Source organism: Anser anser (genome assembly GCF_964211835.1).
Source record: "Anser anser genome assembly, chromosome: 6".
In the NCBI taxonomy this organism is placed as follows: Eukaryota; Metazoa; Chordata; class Aves; order Anseriformes; family Anatidae; genus Anser; species Anser anser.
This window is the reverse complement of record NC_139726.1, coordinates 1,914,952-1,931,213: the sequence shown is the minus strand read 5'-3', so window position 1 is coordinate 1,931,213 and position 16,262 is coordinate 1,914,952. Positions and strand designations below refer to the sequence as shown.

General features: G+C 48.8%; 1 protein-coding gene across 9 annotated transcripts in view; it reads right to left on the bottom strand.

The window, feature by feature from the left end:
• Positions 1 to 16,262, bottom strand: part of CACNB4 (calcium voltage-gated channel auxiliary subunit beta 4) — a 79,546-nt gene that overhangs the window by 22,430 nt on the left and 40,854 nt on the right. For 8 of the 9 annotated variants that reach the window (XR_014585839.1, XR_014585840.1, XM_083841118.1 and 5 more), the window contains 7 exons: positions 7,703 to 7,822; positions 7,229 to 7,351; positions 5,170 to 5,300; positions 3,160 to 3,236; positions 2,770 to 2,789; positions 2,581 to 2,661; positions 698 to 756 (listed from right to left, as the gene is read on the bottom strand). Coding sequence is in view for 7 of the 9 variants with exons in the window: in XM_083841118.1 (XP_083697244.1) it covers positions 698 to 756; positions 2,581 to 2,661; positions 2,770 to 2,789; positions 3,160 to 3,236; positions 5,170 to 5,300; positions 7,229 to 7,351; positions 7,703 to 7,822 (611 nt within the window). In the remaining 2 variants the exon portion in view is untranslated. The remainder of the gene's footprint in view (positions 1 to 697; positions 757 to 2,580; positions 2,662 to 2,769; positions 2,790 to 3,159; positions 3,237 to 5,169; positions 5,301 to 7,228; positions 7,352 to 7,702; positions 7,823 to 16,262) is intronic. The other variant, XM_083841119.1, reaches the window with a different exon arrangement.

Here is a 16,262-nt window from a genome sequence, read left to right as displayed (position 1 = left end):
GGAACTTGTATTTGGTGTTTGCACATTCCAGCACCTGGCTGGGCTGATCAAGTAGCTGTATCCAGTGGTTAAGAAATTTTCACATGTCCAAAGAACTGCGAATAAAACTGTACTTTTATGTGCAGTCGCATGGGCTTTCTCAACTGCTCCACGACATCCATGAAACGTACTGGACAGCTCTCTGAAACAGAAGCAATCCACGGGGCTCAGCACAGCAATGACCTGGGAGCTGCGGGGAGAAGATGGCCAGGAGCTGGGCTCTGCTGAAAGGGTTTTTAACTGGGTGGCACCGTTCTCTCCCACTCCTGGCTGTACAAGGGTACAGCCGGCTTCCCAGGGCAGCTCTGAAAACCCAAGCCTGGTAATGCCATCTTTAAAGTGGTTTTGGCACTCTTTCCACGTCCCACAGTCACTTTTCATCTAGGTTTCTCCTGTGACTTCAGTCTGACAAGATACAGAGGCAAAAGTATTCACTTAAACCCGAGAAATCCTACTACAGACAGCAGATTTGCAGACACATGCACTTCTGGTAATACACTAGCTGCTCTCCACCCCAAAGCTGGCTGCATTTCAGTGTTGATACAAAGCTGGTAAATCAGTTCTGAACATGCATCAGGCTTCTTACATTAAAAAAAATAATCACTAAACCATTAGCAATACACGGGGAACAAAGCAAGGGAAGGACAGTGTTTCTCACCTCCCATCAAACCTGTGCTTCAGGAAGTCAAAGAGAGCTTTCTGCATCATGTCAGTCACCTTTGCAGAGGTGAGGAAAATTGAACAGGGAGGATTGACAGGGAGAAAAAGAAGTCAAAAGCAAGAAGAGAAGTAAGTAAAAGGTAAGGATACTGCCAACAATCAATACCTTTTATAGGTAGCAATCATTTAATCATCATGCCCTCGGCAGCAAGCGTTGTAATAAATACCTGCAGGTTTCCTGACTCCCTCTCCAAAACGCAGCCTGGAGGATGTGAGAACTGTCACCCTGCTCCTGCCTTTGTTTGCACGGAGGCATTAGGAGACACCTCACCACCCTGCAGAGCAGTTCCCTTCCCAACAGGCTTCAGCGTATGTCAGAAGCTTATGGGACTTTTCGGGTCCAACAGAACATTTTTTCCCCTCCAGTAATGTTATTAGAACTGGTTTAAGACTCCAGATACAAGATCTATCGTGTTGGATGACTGTTCTAGGAGAAGAGCACAACTATTCTCAGAGAGGCCTACAAGCAGGAAAAACAGATGTTTCCATTCCTGTACATAGGGAGCATCTGAGATGCTCAGCCCCGACAGCAGATGTCACCTCCTTTCCTGCCTGGGCTCCCTGTCCCTTCCAGTACAACTGCGACTGACACCGATTAGCTGCCAGTCTAGATAAAGCCCCCAGGCCTCTGGCAGTTCAATTCTCTCAGGTTATCTTTCAAAGAGGTTCTTACAGAATTTAGTCAGAAGGAAAAAATAGTGAAGAGGACTTTCCCATATAGGTTGCAAAGGAAGCTCAATGTGTTTCCGCCATGTGGAACAAAATTTGAAAAAAATTAACACCCCAACTGCGTTACCCCTTATACACCTTTAGATGTTCAAGATGTCATGTTTAGTATTGTTTAGTCTTATTTTCTTACACAAAGAGGGGAAATACATTTGTAGAGAGGTATGTTTTTAACAAATGGCCTCTCTCCCCTCCAAACATGAGAGTGCCTAAGCAAATTAACCTGTGGTGCAGCACCATAAAAATCAATGCATGACAGTTATTCCTGTCAAGAAACGTCGCTGCAAAATTAAAAGGCAGATAGTAGAAAATGAAGTACCTAATTCCCGCTTTGCTAATCTACACTCTAAATCATTCTTACAAAAAAAAGATGTAAGAACACTGCATTATGCTAACAACAGTGCCATGCTGCAATCTTCATAAAAGAGCCATTCCAATGTTTAATAATATCCTATAAAGTACTAACAACATTAATTAAACTAAATGAAGTGTAGCTTTGATTTTATGTTCATGTTCATTTAGATCCTAATTCAGCAAAACGCTTAACAGATGGATAAGTTCACCAAAATGCCCTGCTAAAAGCCTGTGTTCATTTAGCAAGTGTTAAATGCTCCTTTGAATCTGCAGCTACCTTGAAAAATGGGTCTCCTGCTTATCTGTACCTGTTATCTATCACGCCTCTCTTCCACTTGGGAGTAGGTAAGTAATTTACAAGGGCTAAAGGTTTCCTTATGTATATATTTCAATATATTAATAATCTTGAAAAAATAAACATCAAGAAAACATGCTGAAATGACAGTCAGTTTCAGGTGCTGGAGAACAGGTATGGATATTCTACAGCAGTCCACCTGTTTCATTTGCCAACGCCGAGTTTCATGGGACAAAGTTTTCATAAATGAAAAAAGGAGAACAATAACCTTACAGGGGAACTTTCTTTAAAATTTTGGCTAACTAAATTCAGAGCATCTGCTAGTTTGACTAAAATTTTATATGTATATGGAAGTCTAGTTAGTTAATTGGACAATACAGCAAATGTATTAAGGCAAACGATGGACAAGAAAATATAAACTAAGTGCAAATACGTGGAATACGTACCTCGTAACCTTTCAGTGACGGACCTACTAAGACGACAGGCCTCATTGATGGGACTACGTCATACGGGGGAACATGTTCTGTCTAGAAGAAGAAAACGTCCCTTTAGATCATTAACCAAACCAGATGAAAATTCTGGGAATTATGTATTAGGAATAAATAAAACAAAATGAAAACAGAAGTATTACTTACCACTTTTTGTTTCTGTTTTGCTAAAAGACCAAATAAAGAACTTGGTTAAACACACGCTGTGCATAACAACTTGCAGACAAAAATCCCCTTCTCAATGCACTTTTCATTTCCCTCAATGTACCTTGCTCTTCATCAGCTCTATTTAAATTGGCCACTCATTGCATTCTGGGGGGAGCTGCCCCTTTTCCTGAGATTTCTTTTTTTCCAGTCCCTTAGCAACTACTGCATGTCTAGAAATAGATGACTTTCTCCACCTCCGCATGCAAGCACTTTTCGGTAGAACATCTTAATAAGTCAGCAAAGAGGGAAAACATGCACTTTTCATATATGATTTTTAAAATAGAAGTATTAGAAATAGCAAGAGTTTCCTTAAATAAAATTCTGCCTTACCCGTGGAAGTGGGCGTGGCTCGAAATGTGCCAGAAACCATTTCTCCAAGACTTGAAGAAGAATTTCCACTCGATTTCCTATGGTAGCAGATAGAGCCCCATTAGCACCAAGTATCCAGAGACATGAACTCGTGAGGTTTGAGGCAGCAGCTAAGAAAATTGCCCCACGAGAAACTACACGGTAAATGAGAGCGTCTTCACCCCTATTCACACAGTGAGAAATCTTCCTCTGCAGGGAGCGGTGAAGGCAGGGGCATGGGGAAAGTGAAGAAGCTGGAATTAAGCAGACCTCTGTGTCCAGGAGAGCTGCATGCAGGCTGCGAGGGGACAGCAGGTCCCACTGCTGACCAAGCAAAGCTCTCAGGAAAGCTCAAGGCAGCCACAGGAGGGCTGCTGAAGCAACCGGATGACTGCACATGGCACCACGGCTCAGTACAACCAGCAAGTCCTCAGTGCAGTAGTTAGTATTTTGTGTTACGTGCACCCTGAGCAGCAAGGGGACGCTGTCCAAACCAGGGTTTTGTCCTTGCTTTCCTGCCATGCGCTCTCCGAAGTAGGGATTGTTTACCCCTGTAAGCTTGGCAAATCTTCTGCACACATATCCTAGACACTGCTGCAAAACTCACGATATTGCAAATAATCACTAGCGATAGTTACTGTGCTTAAAGACTCTAGAAACCCTCTTTAATAGGTAACTTTTTACTGCCTTGTTCAGGCAAAACCAGAATTCTTCATCACAGAGAGCCTTAATTAGCACAGGTACTCACAGCTTTTAAAGGGATCTTAAGGTAGAGAAACTGTATGGCCATGTCTAATGAAGGCGCTCAAAAATAAATGATCTCACCATCATTCATTACAATCCTCTTTTATAATGTTTCGCCTTCTTATGTTTGATTTTATTCCCAATATTCTCCATAGATGAGATTAGACAAGATATTTGCAGGAATTGGTGATTTGGTGGTCATGCCCGTTCACACAAGCAGAGCATCCTTCTGCTAATACACCATACAAAAACAGGATCCTAAACACTCTCAATTTGATAGCTCTCTTGCCCTGAGATACACTGCCTTTCTCTGAAGCTATTCCAGAAATTGTAAAAGCAACTTGAAAAAAAGCACAGTTAATGCTGCTCGATCATTCTAAAAATATTTCCCCAGATGGTTTATACTTGAAATGATTTCTGACCTTGATTAAGTGTATTAACTCCCTGACAGTACCATACAGGCTAAATTGTGCTCCTCTTACTGCTCTCTGCTAGGTCTAGATTCAAATGGCTCACCTTTCTTTACTCTGCAGTACTAAAGTTTCTGTCCTCCTTGTTATCTGCGTGAACGTTTAAATTCCGTTTTCAATTAGTGGGAATAATATGCTGGTAGTAAATTAGTAATTTAAAAAAAAGCATTTTGTGTATTCAGCCAATAGAAGAGAGAGACTTCGATGACCAAACTGAGACTAAGAGAAATCATTTTACTTCCTAGATCTGTGAACAAGTTTGTATTTTTCCGGGGATTTGCTATCTCCAGGTTTAGCAGTGTGGAGACACAGAAGGGTCAGGCTGGAAGATGAAGAGAAGGGAAGCTGAAGGCCAGAACCGTCTCTATGATGTTTGAAAAGTCTGGTTCTGGCCAAAATGGAGGGGAAAAAAAGAAGAAAGAAAAAACCCACAACCTTGAGAATATGAGAGCTGGGATAAAAAGCTGGCAGCCTTTCAGCACCAACAGCTTGACTTAAACGCCCGGGGACATCAAACTCTCTAGCCCTTCAGAAATTTCTGTTGTTACCACTCCTACAGTATAATTTATCTTTTCTAAAGCCAATACGATTTTTCCCTGTTTTTCATAGTCAACTTCTAACATGCCCGTTCTCTGCAAATAGGTATTTTCATTTGGAATCCCAAACCAAACACTCATTCAGATACACTGCAATAAAAAAGAATCAAGTGACCTTTGAAAAATATTGTCCGGTGTCAGAAACGATTTTAAATTATTTTAAAAGGTTACAGCATTCTTACCCTCCATGGAAACGTCCTCTCTTCTGCTCCTGCTGAATGCGGATATTCTCCAGTCTAAGCGGGCTTGGAATAAAGCCAATCTCACAGCCCTCCTTAACCAGCCTTCCTATCCACCAGTCATTATTATATTTCTGGAACACAGAAAGGTTACTGGCTTCAGTTCAAATGCTTCATGTCCAAAACTCCCTCATTTTGTTATCCACAACTTTTAACTCCACACTGAAGTCAGAATACTGGACAATCTGCACAGTTTAAATGAAGTTAAAAGGTGCTGGGCAGTGCCCGGAAGGCTGGTATCTACAGCTAGAGAGTGGAAAGCCGCATTATCGGTGACAGCACTTGCTTATCTTTTAACTGCCCTAACACATTCTGCTGTGACTTCTCCTCTGATGCCACCAACTGAGGTGCTGAGTGTGACGGAAATTTAATGAGCGTGTGACATTTCTGGTGAACAGACTCAAACCAGGCTGGATGGGGTTTGGGCAACTTTTTGGGCAACCCTTCTTCTATTAGCAGGACGTGGACTTCTGAGCGATGCCTCTAGAGATGAGATTGGAATCGGGGTTATGCTGAGAGCACCTGCACAACAGAAACGATAAGGATGCAGTAAGGAAAGCAGGGCTGTGTGCAGCAGGTCATTACCTCCCATATGCTATTCTCTGCCTCCAGCGTGTGGGAGGACTACAGTTCCCTCCTAGTGGTTGCCATGCCCATGATTTCTTCTGCATTGTCAGTAATTGTTGCACTTCGTCTTTTCAGTAAGCACATAACGTATAGTCTTGTAGGAGACAGATGAGACACACAGGACATATTCTCAATATAGCAACTCATCAGTTACTGCTGATGTTTCATCTTGGCAGCACGGCGACCTTACTTCTACCTAGTTTAGTGTTGTTCTAAAATCTGGAACCATGTTTATTCTAGTCCAAGTGATCTCTGCTGAAACGAGGGCAGCTGTTTGCTTCCAGCCCTGAGTGCTAGCAAAGGACATTTCCCTGATGGGAAGCAGGTTTAGAAGGTGGGCAGCTCAGGTGTGGTGCTAGGCGGGACAGAGCACATCCCTGGCGAACACGGAGGAGGGGGAAAACCAATTCTACACACAGAGATTCAGATTTCACAGTGCCCCGCTTCCTCAACAGGGGTTTAAGCATCACTCCACACAAACATATACATAAAAAAAACCCAGCCCACAACTAAACTAAACAAAAAATAAAATAAAAAATCTAAAAAAGAAAATCAAACTTCCATCTGTTTCCAGCAAATTGAGAAAGTGGAACATGCAAATCAACTGCCTCTCCTGTGTCCTTCTCAGGGAGAAAGAATTTAAAGCAACCCCCTCTGTTCTAGCACCAATCTCTGTCTCTAGAGATGAAGAAGCAGGTGCTTTCCTCTTAAATAGGCTCAGTCTCGGGGAGATCAGTGCTTTGAAGCAATGATGGACTAACGTTCAAAGAAAGAGACAAATTAGTACTGAACACCCTCAAATAAACCCACAGAACGTAGAGATAAAGAAATGTTTCTGCAAGCTGCAAGCCTGTGTGCAGATCTACAAAACAACAGGGGGTTATGCAAATTTCGAGGGCTCACTTCAGATTAATAATTGCAGAAAATATGCCCGACATGCAATAAAATGTATTCTTCTCTACTAAAGCCATATTCAGGGCCTGTTTATTCCCATTCCTTTTTCCTTATTTTAGTATATTTTTGTCCTACAGCCTCTTCCATATTTTCCTTTCTTCTTGTATTATTCTAAGTCTCATCTCTCTTGCAAGCCTCTCTGGTGCTTTATGAAGACTGGGTGCAAACTGCTGCTACTCCCCTTCTTGATGGACAGACTCCCTTTTTATTACTTAATCTCAGATCCATCACAAACTGGATTTGATTGACAAGAGTCTGAATCTACCACGTTGAAGGGGATTTCAAATACAGCAAGATTCTGTTGCCTTCCTGTGGCATGAAAATACAACTAGAAGTCAGCGACATCAAGCTTCACGAAGTACAAGATAAGCACCCCAGGGTGCTGGGACTCTGAAAAGGATGGACTACTCCTTGTTTTTACCTCTTTAATGTGCAGGAAGTCCTTGGCATCAAAAGAGATGGCAGTGCTTGGGACAGGAACATCTTCGTCCAGAGCACCACAGTAACTCACATTAGTCTTAACAGCAAATGCTACTGGTTTGGACTACAAACAGAAACAGATATCACAAACAGCGGAAACTTTTCTGAATCAAGCATTCATTTGTTGTATCCAATTACCAGAAGTCTAGTAGAGGGTATTTGCCAAATACATCAAAATTCTGACCTAGTAATTTCACACGAGCCAACAGAGTTCAGCTCACTAAAGCAGATCCCCTTTATACAAGAGCATTTACAGAATATTCCCCCCAAACCTTGCTTGCAGGTAACGTCACTTGGTTGACAAACTACTGCCAAAGATACCATCGTCACTATAAAACAGCAGTGTGAATTTTAACACCAGGCAAAGGACAAGCACCACATAACTCAGCTATTATAAAAGTTTACAAGATTGCACCTTCGCCCTTTCAAGTTGTATAGCTGCTTGCTGTTCTCTTTCCTGGCGGATTGCTTCCCTGTCTTCTTCCAAAGACACATCAGAATCTGAGGGTCTGCTTGTGTACGAGTCTGCTGAGCCCTGAAAAGAAAAATACATCACTAAGAAAACAAATGTATGAAATCGGAACTCCTTCCGCAGCCAGGTACACGAAATACTTTTAAAATAATTGTTTCCTAATTCTGCTGCGTGGGTTTTACTTATTGTTTCTGCAGAATTTAGCAGAGAAATACCACGGCTTTATCTTAGCCAAAGACAAACCCCCAAGAAAAGCCTCTCCCCACTTTCAAAGAATCCCTTCGCTCCCTCACTGGGTCACATCCAGCTCAGCTGCAGGCACGGTACAAAAATCGTTGTAACACTTGAATCCTGTTAGCCAGCCTGAGACTCGAGCCTGTCAGGGGCTAGGTCACATCGAACGCAGTTCAGGTGTTATAAAGCTTGCTTGGAGCCACCCCTCCCTGTACACACAGCTCCGCTGTGCCAGCACCTCCCTCCTGCTGCGTGCGGCACTCACACAAAGCTCTGCTCACCGCTTCAGGAGCAAAAAAAGGCAAAATTACGTTATTAAAAGCTACTCGACGGGGCAACACAAAAGCGAAGCGATGACGTGGATAAAACCGGCACATAGGAGCAGCAGCAGCGTGTAACCGCTCGCAGGGGGGAATAAGGCACGGCCACGGCTACGCCTCTTCCCTGGACAGCCCTCGGGGTGCGTGGCAGCAGGGGAAGTTTGCAGAGCAAACTCTCTTCCTATCACAAAGCAACCCGACCCGTGTCCTGCGCGTCTGGTCAGGCCTGCACGGAGCCAACTGAAAGACAGGGCTTTCCCCTTGCAAAACAGATCCCTCTGAAATCCCAGGCCCCTCTCCCCAAAACCTCACACACACGCTCGACCCAGAAGCTTGGCAAGACGAGGGCTTGGACCCAGACTTCACAGAGCACCTCCGATGGAGGGGCGCGGGATGGCTTTTGTACGAAAGGTGAGCTTTCACTATAGGGGTACACTCCTACAAATACCTCAAAATCCCAAAGCCCAGGTCTCACTCACAAGAGCCACTGTACAGCATCGTGTCCTTCGAATGTGCTTTTTTCTTCTTAAATCACTTCATATCCTGCAGCACAGGGACAACACTCTCTGTAACCTACCAGAGAAGTTAATATCCCTCCTCTCCGTGTACACCAACGCTTTTCCCCCTTATTGGAGAGAGAGTGCGAAGCGAGCCAGGCCCCACGGCCGGGCAGCAGGACACCCCGACTCGCCTCCCTGCTGAGCAACCAAAGGGGATCCCAACAGACCAGGGGGAGGCTAAATCCGCCTGGTCAGATACTCCAGACCTAAGATTACAGCTGCCCTCCGTGCGGGAGCCTGAATTGTTCAAAGCAATTAGAGCAAAAGGAACACCAGACCAGGAGTGGCGACGGGAGAGCATCGCTGCACGACACGCGAGCGGCCCATCATTCCCTGCCGAGTGAACGCTGCGAGGATGCACAGTGCTGCGTGGCTGCTGTCCCCGCTCCTCTTACTTCGGACAAAGCTTCAGCAGCAGCAGAAAGAAGGAAAAGCAACGGTGGTGTCCAAATAACAAATGAAAAGGCGCACCAGGAGCTCAGCGCGCACTGGCGTGTCCGTGGCCCGAGGCCAAGCCACCAGCGCTGCCGTCGCGAGCAGCAGGCGCTGCTCCTCTGCCGCGTGTCCCTGCCCCAGCCCCTCCCCTGTTACCTTGCCATGTGCCGAAAGGAGCAGGGCCCAGGCAGGAGAGATCTCAGTGCCTGCGAGCGGGGACACGGCGACCAGACGTGCACGGGCACGCGCCTATGGATCCGCTCGGTCCTCTGGCCGGGCTAGGCGCAGGGCCGCGGAGGAAGTCAGCGGGAATAACAGCGACGCATGATGCACAGCTTCCCACGCTGGTTTTCAGAGGTGTCTGTCTGAGCGCTGACCTACTTTACGCTGTCGGAAGCATGGAGCCTTACCCCGAGCAGCTGACGCCGCGAGGCTTCCCCGGGCTGCTCCCCAGCGCCGCTGGCCGCGGGCACGGCAGCCGACCCGGGGCGGCACGACCGCTGCTCCCGCAGGTCACGCCGAGCGCCAAGGGGCTGGTCTGCAAGGCACGGCCCCGGGACTGCGCCTCCCGGGACGGGGAGCCGCAGGACGCTGCGGAAACAAGGCGCAGGTTTGCAAATGGCGGCGAGGTGGACGAAAAAGCAGCCCGAGGCGAGCACCGAAGCACAGGCCCAGGAACGTGAGTGCCACGGTCGGTTAGAGCAGGGGACCAAGAGCACGGCTCCTTCGCCCTTGCAAGTGCCCCCCGACTGCGGGCACCCCGTGCCCCTGCAGCCGGCACCCCCGAGCGCCGTGCTCTGCTCCAGCCCCACAGGGCTCCTGCCAGGAGCGACCTCGACTCGCAAAATGGGGCTCGGAGTCGGTCTAAGGGGAACGGTCCAGCTTCTGGCTGCTTTTAAGATGCTGCATAGAAAAAAAGCAGCGCTTCCGATATTTAACTTTCGTTTTTTTACATTTTTTTGATTGAGGATTGCAACGTTGCCAGATTCTCTTGTGCAAGAAGCCCACATGAAGACTCACGGCTGTAGAGCACCGAGAGCAGTGAAGCTCTGGGCCGGCAGCTCGGGTGTGCAGCCACAGGCACGATGGCACTGGCTGCTACGACGCAGCCGCTCTCCTGCAGCACCGGGGGAAGAGCGACTGCCTGCCTGAGCCACGCGACAGAAACCAAGTTATGGGGGCAGTCTACGGGGAAACGAGCGAAGCACAAGGAGAGAAAGCATTCCCTGTCTTCTTCTGTACACCAGGACTTTATCAAAAAGACCCCTTCATTTCTCTGTATTGCTTACAGCGGCAGGCCGATGACTGGGGGCGCATCGCGCACACCCCCAGTTTCACATTCACACCTAACATTGGGGTCAGACCGTCACGCTGCTGCGCTGCCTCGGCCTCATGGCCCGGGGAGATGCAGCAACTTTGTGAAGCGGGAGAGCAGGCGAGGACTTCCAGTGCCCACCAGCTCTGAGAGTTCGAAGGACACAGGCTGTGCTAGGTAGCGGTGTTATCCAAGGCAATGCAAGGCTTGCCTCGTGTCTCACAGCCATTTTACTTTGGGCTGCTGCAAGTTCATTTCTCCTGCGATTTATTATTTATTTTCTCCCTCATTCATTTCCCTCTCTCACCAATTAGCATAATTCAGCTTCGATACAAACACTGAGGTTTGAAGCAATCCCAAAAATGGGAGGGAAAACGCGTACTTCGGCCAAAGCAGGAAGAACAGCGGCTCTACTTATTCAGCAGCTACAAAATACCGGCGGATGAGCAGTCCTCCTGCCCGCTGCCGGGCCTGCTGCAGGACACGGGCCGAGCTGGCTGCGGGGCTGGGAAGGGCAAACCCACAGTGGTTTCAGGCCCCAGGCTGCCTGGGAGGAAAACGCGCCCTGCTCCTGGACAACGGCAGCCAGCCAGGCCCTCTCCCTGAAGGAAAGGGTGGAAGAAAATGCCAACTTTTAGCTGGTACGGTCTCAGAAGGCAAAAGAAAAGACTTCAGTGGGGCTGCAAATAATTTTTTCCCAACCGCCAGGAATCTACAGACCCGAATTGCTCTCTGAGCAGCCATAACGTGCGATGCGCTGTCATATAGCTCGTGCAATTAACGCGGCAATCCATTAGAGGCTCCACTAAGCCAGATGACAGGCAGTCTCTTTTGAAAAGATTTAGGGTGCTCCAGGAAGCATTTCTGAAACCGAACCCTGATCGGAGAGAAAGCTTCTGCCTTCCCCGTGAACACGAGGGCAGCGTTCGCCACCTGCAGGCACCGGGCCCGTCTCTCCCAGGAGCACTCGTGGCAGTCCCCGTGCTCGAGGCCCCGTGCTCCCCGACCGGGAGGTCGGAGCTGCTCAGGAACACAAAGGGATTTCTCCTGAAGCCTGTTGGGCTGCAGAGCACAGCTCTGCCCCGTCCTGGGACGGGGCCCTGCACACACTGATGCTGCCAGACGGCAGCGAATGGACACCTACAGCCACCTGGGGACCGAAGACATTTTTTTTCTAAACACGTTTATGGCTGTAAGTTTTTGGAAGCCACACATTGTTAGCCCTATTCATGCAACAGATAACACAAACCAAAAAATCTGCTCTCTGCTGTACTTCCTATCCGCGGAGTGCAAACGAATGCGACGCACAGGGCAGCTTCTCCCACCTGCCAGGAACTCCTCGGCTGGGAACGTGACTCCTTTTTCGTTCTAACAGGCTGAGCAGAAGCTGGGTAACCGAGAAAACCAAATATTCCAAGGCAAGAAATGGTACAAACCAAAACTGCGACCTTTTAAATGATGGCGGGTACTACTGCTGCCTGCAGTCGGTGCTCACCTGGTCCTGGCGCTCAGAGCAGGCGGCCGAATGTAATTACCGGCAGGTGATGTAATTAAGAGGCGAAAGCAAAGCCGTGGGTATCTGTTCCTTTGGCAGAACGCTGTGCACGGCAGCGAGCCTGGGGCCAGGCAATCTGCGGGCTGCAGGACTCTCCCGGCACAGCACGGCACGGCCGAGGCCCCATCCTCAGCACCGGGGCGTGGGATGGGCACCGGGAAGCACCGACGGCTGCTGCACCCTGCAGAGGCTTCGGTGCCCTACGACAGGTCCCGGGGAGCCACCGCAACCCCAGGGACTGCAGCTGGACTGGGGAGAGGGGTGGCTGATCGCACACGCCTTGGTCTTTTTGGCTTTTGCTCCCTTGGCACGAAAGCTCCTGTGCGACTCGGGACCCTGCAAGCCGCCACAGCAACAAAACCCAAGGGGCTATTCCCAGGAGCAAGGCCCTGCAGAGCTGACACGGGCAGGGCAGCACTGCCCTCGGCTTGATTTTTCTCTCCTCCAGAATTATTTAGTCTCTTACAGCTGCCGTAACGTTAAAAGCAGGGTCGAGCGGAGCTGTAGGCAGGGATTTCAGCAGCGCTTTGTCCCGGCTCCGTGCCCAGCAGACAACGTGGATGTGCCGCGGAAGGTCCAGACGGGACAAGGTTCAGCTCCCAACCAAACCGTTTTCTCGCTCAACAACCACCACACCCGAGCCAGCTGCATAGCCATTCTGCGTTGGGTTGGGATTTCAGAATTAAATGCTCGGTAATTAGTTCCTTCTATATGTTTGGTAAATTTATTTAAGACAACTCATTAGGTGTCTCAGCAATTTGGAAATTACTAGGTAGTTAGAACATGTTGCTTCTTTATGAATACTAATTATTAGAAAATAGGGCAACCGTTCTGCTATTTCCTTTCACGATCTCTTTTCCTGAATTTGAGATCTTGCAGTCACATCTCCTTTTTCGAGCAGCCCTCAGCTCAGCACAGATTGTGTTTTTACATCTGAAAACACTGGTAGAAAAAATAAAAAAGAAGCACTAGTAATAAATACACTTACTGCCAAAGCGCTGGGCTCTTCAAGTGAGCATTCACGGCACACCCGGCTGCCTCACGTGTACGACGGCACACGCTCACCTGCTGTTACGTGCACAAGCCCACAGCTTCACGACCCACGGGGACCACGGGGAAGCCCGGGCTGAGGCTGCCCCGGGTTGCTGGAAGGAGCCCCCGTGCCGCGGGCCTTCAGCTCTGCGTCCCTGCCCGGCACGCAGCGCCGAGGAGAGGAGCTCCGTGCGCCCCGCGGCACCGCCAGCACCACCTTCTTGCGACGGGAGGCTGCCAGGATTGAAACATCTGCCTACAGCATCCACAGAAGTGCAAAATGGCAGACGCGAGTACCCCCGTATTCTTTTTCCATCCCTCCAAAGTAACCCTTATTATTTTTTGACCTAAAAGACTACAAATCCAAGCGCACTGAGGGATGAGGATTAAAGCCAGAGAGACGGCGGAAGACTCGGATCACTCTTCTCTAAAACTGCACCCGCACCACCAAGTTCGAGCAGCACACCAACTTTTCAAATGCCTTTTTTATTTTTGTTCGAGCCATGAAAAGAGCTCGTGGCTGCCTGGGAAGGCTCTGATCTGCATTTGTTCCCACTGCTTGTGGTTGGAGGGACGACTGAATGGAGAGCTGAACACCTCCGCTCGGGATTTCGCTTTAATCTCTGCAGCTGGGCCCTCTTTTCCGTGAAAGCTATTCAGGAGGCCCACAGGAGAAAAAAAAAGGTGTTTTTCCAGTGATAAAAGGCACCACGCGAAAGCTGCAACATTTAAAAAACGCTGCTTTATTTGTTTTTAATTACTGGGGCTCTTGAAAGCATCGAGTGATCTCCGCAAGGCTCTGGGGAAGCTGCTCCTCGTGGGTTTGCTGACACCTGGGGAGAACACGGCAGCCAGTGAAGACGCACCTGCCATCCCAGCCGAACTGCGCCGGAAGGGCGCCCTGTGCCTGTCCCCAGCACCACGCCGCCAAGTCACAAATGTTTCTCAGTCTCGGGAACAGAAGAGACAAATATTGCCCCCAAACGCCGCCAGGTTTTTAAAGAAAACCCCTGCATCTAGCTCATTTCTAGGGCAGGGGCGCTGAGCTTAGAGCACGTTCCTAAAGCACCATGTATAAGACCAGGAGCGACGCTGCTGTCATCGTCACGCTCAAGGGTGTCTAACAGGCATAGGAGACTTCAGTTCCCCACAGCAGGAATGCTCAACACCATCAAAAAATTAAAAATACGACAAATGCGAGACAAGAAGGGGAGTTTTCCCCGAGACCCCCCTGTCAGGAAGATCCCGCCTGCCTTCACCGCGTGCTTCCCCTGGTCCCGCCCGCTCAGTCAGAGAACACGCATCTTTTTGAGGAGTTCTGTGATCACAGCGTCCCAATTTCCTTCTGGCGCGGTGTCACCACTTCCCACACCGCCAGGCTTCAAACAACCAAAATAGCCCCGAATATTCCTTTCTGCTTTCCAAACAGGAGCGGTTTAGAACAGGCTGAGCTGCCTGGGGACGTCACCAGGCTGATTTAGCAAGAGCACGCGCTCACCGGTGCTGCTCGAGCCGATGCTGGCTCTGCCGCTTGCCCCCGGGCTAGTAGGACACGACGCAGGACCCAAACCGTCCCCGCAGCGCTGGGGGCACCCCAGCTGCCCAGAAGCTGTCTTTTTGCCTCCACGAGCCTCCAAACTCGGAGACCTGGAAACAGCTTTAAGCACCAATAAATTAGGCTTACGACCAGAGCACGTTACTTTTTGTTTCCTTTTCTGTTTTCCGCTCTGTCTTTTCCCAGGACCCTTCTCCCAGCCGCTATGATCTCGTTTTTCCTGCAGCAAGGACGACTTTCTGCAATCACCCGGCTGCAGGATTCACAGCTATTCCACACCGCTGGAAATATCTTCGTACAAAGCCCTAATTTTCTAAGTACTATGCACTCCGTAAATAGCAACTCCTTTCCCGAAAAGCTTGCGGTCTGAAAACTGAACACGCTGAGAGCAAAATAGAAGTGAAAGGGCATCCTGCTCTCACCTGCCGAGGTAATATTCCAGCGGCACTTTATGGGACTTAATTGCTGTAATCAACCCAGGGCTCCACGGACTTGCCAGGACCTCGGGGTTATCACAGCCTGCCCTCCGCTGCCCACCGCCTGCCCGGCACTTCACAGGACAGGGCTGGAAATTCAGCACGCCCCACTGCAGCACCTCGGGGCCGCGAGCGGCCAGGAGCACACAGGTAGCCCAGGCACACTGGGCTTTGCAACCACTGCTGCATGAAACACAGGGAAAAAAACACAGAGACTTGTTGAGGGTTACTGTACCTATTCTGGTTTGAATATTGGTTTATATGTTCAAAATATACCCATGCTTTGAGAGGTGTATGTGATCACGTATCCCAGAAGACCTGTAGGAAGGACCAGTGTGACACAGGACAATCAGCCAGGGCTTGGCATGGGGAGATTAGAAGTAGGAACAACAAAACCTCACGGACGTAGAGGAATCCTGGGATGCTGCTGGCTAAATAGGTCTCAGTAGGTCTCTCCATCTGTTCACTGTTGGGATAATCTAGGAATCTACCGAGTTACCGTAGGTAGAAATGCAAATCCAGGAAGAGGAACAGCAAAAGCCTGAAGTCTGTACCTAAGCACCGTAATATTTTTTCCGCACACAGCACAGCCTGAATGTCTGGTCCCAAAGCCTTACGACTGCCATGAGTGTATGACAAACGGTTTCAGCCGTACCTAGTACACAGCACGTGACAGTCATTGGGAGACCTAAACAAAGAGAGGCTGGAAACTCAAAGACAAACCCCACTTTTTTTAATACGCGTCTCTAGCATTACCTCAGAATGGGTTCTTAATTAAATGGCTTGGAAGAAACAAGGGTTTAGTATTTCTTATTACCTGCCTCCAGCGGGCATGCCAGCAACAAGAACAAAGCTTCTCTACCAGTCACTATCGTACCTGCAACCTCCGGGATCCGGCAGAAGCAATGCAAGAGACAGACCCGGAGGCCCCGCTCCGTGCCAGAAGCCCCTTCTCTATCAAAGTTGTCGCCTGTAATCGGTAACACGATTCTACAGGAGCAGCGAACGGGACTTTGAGCAC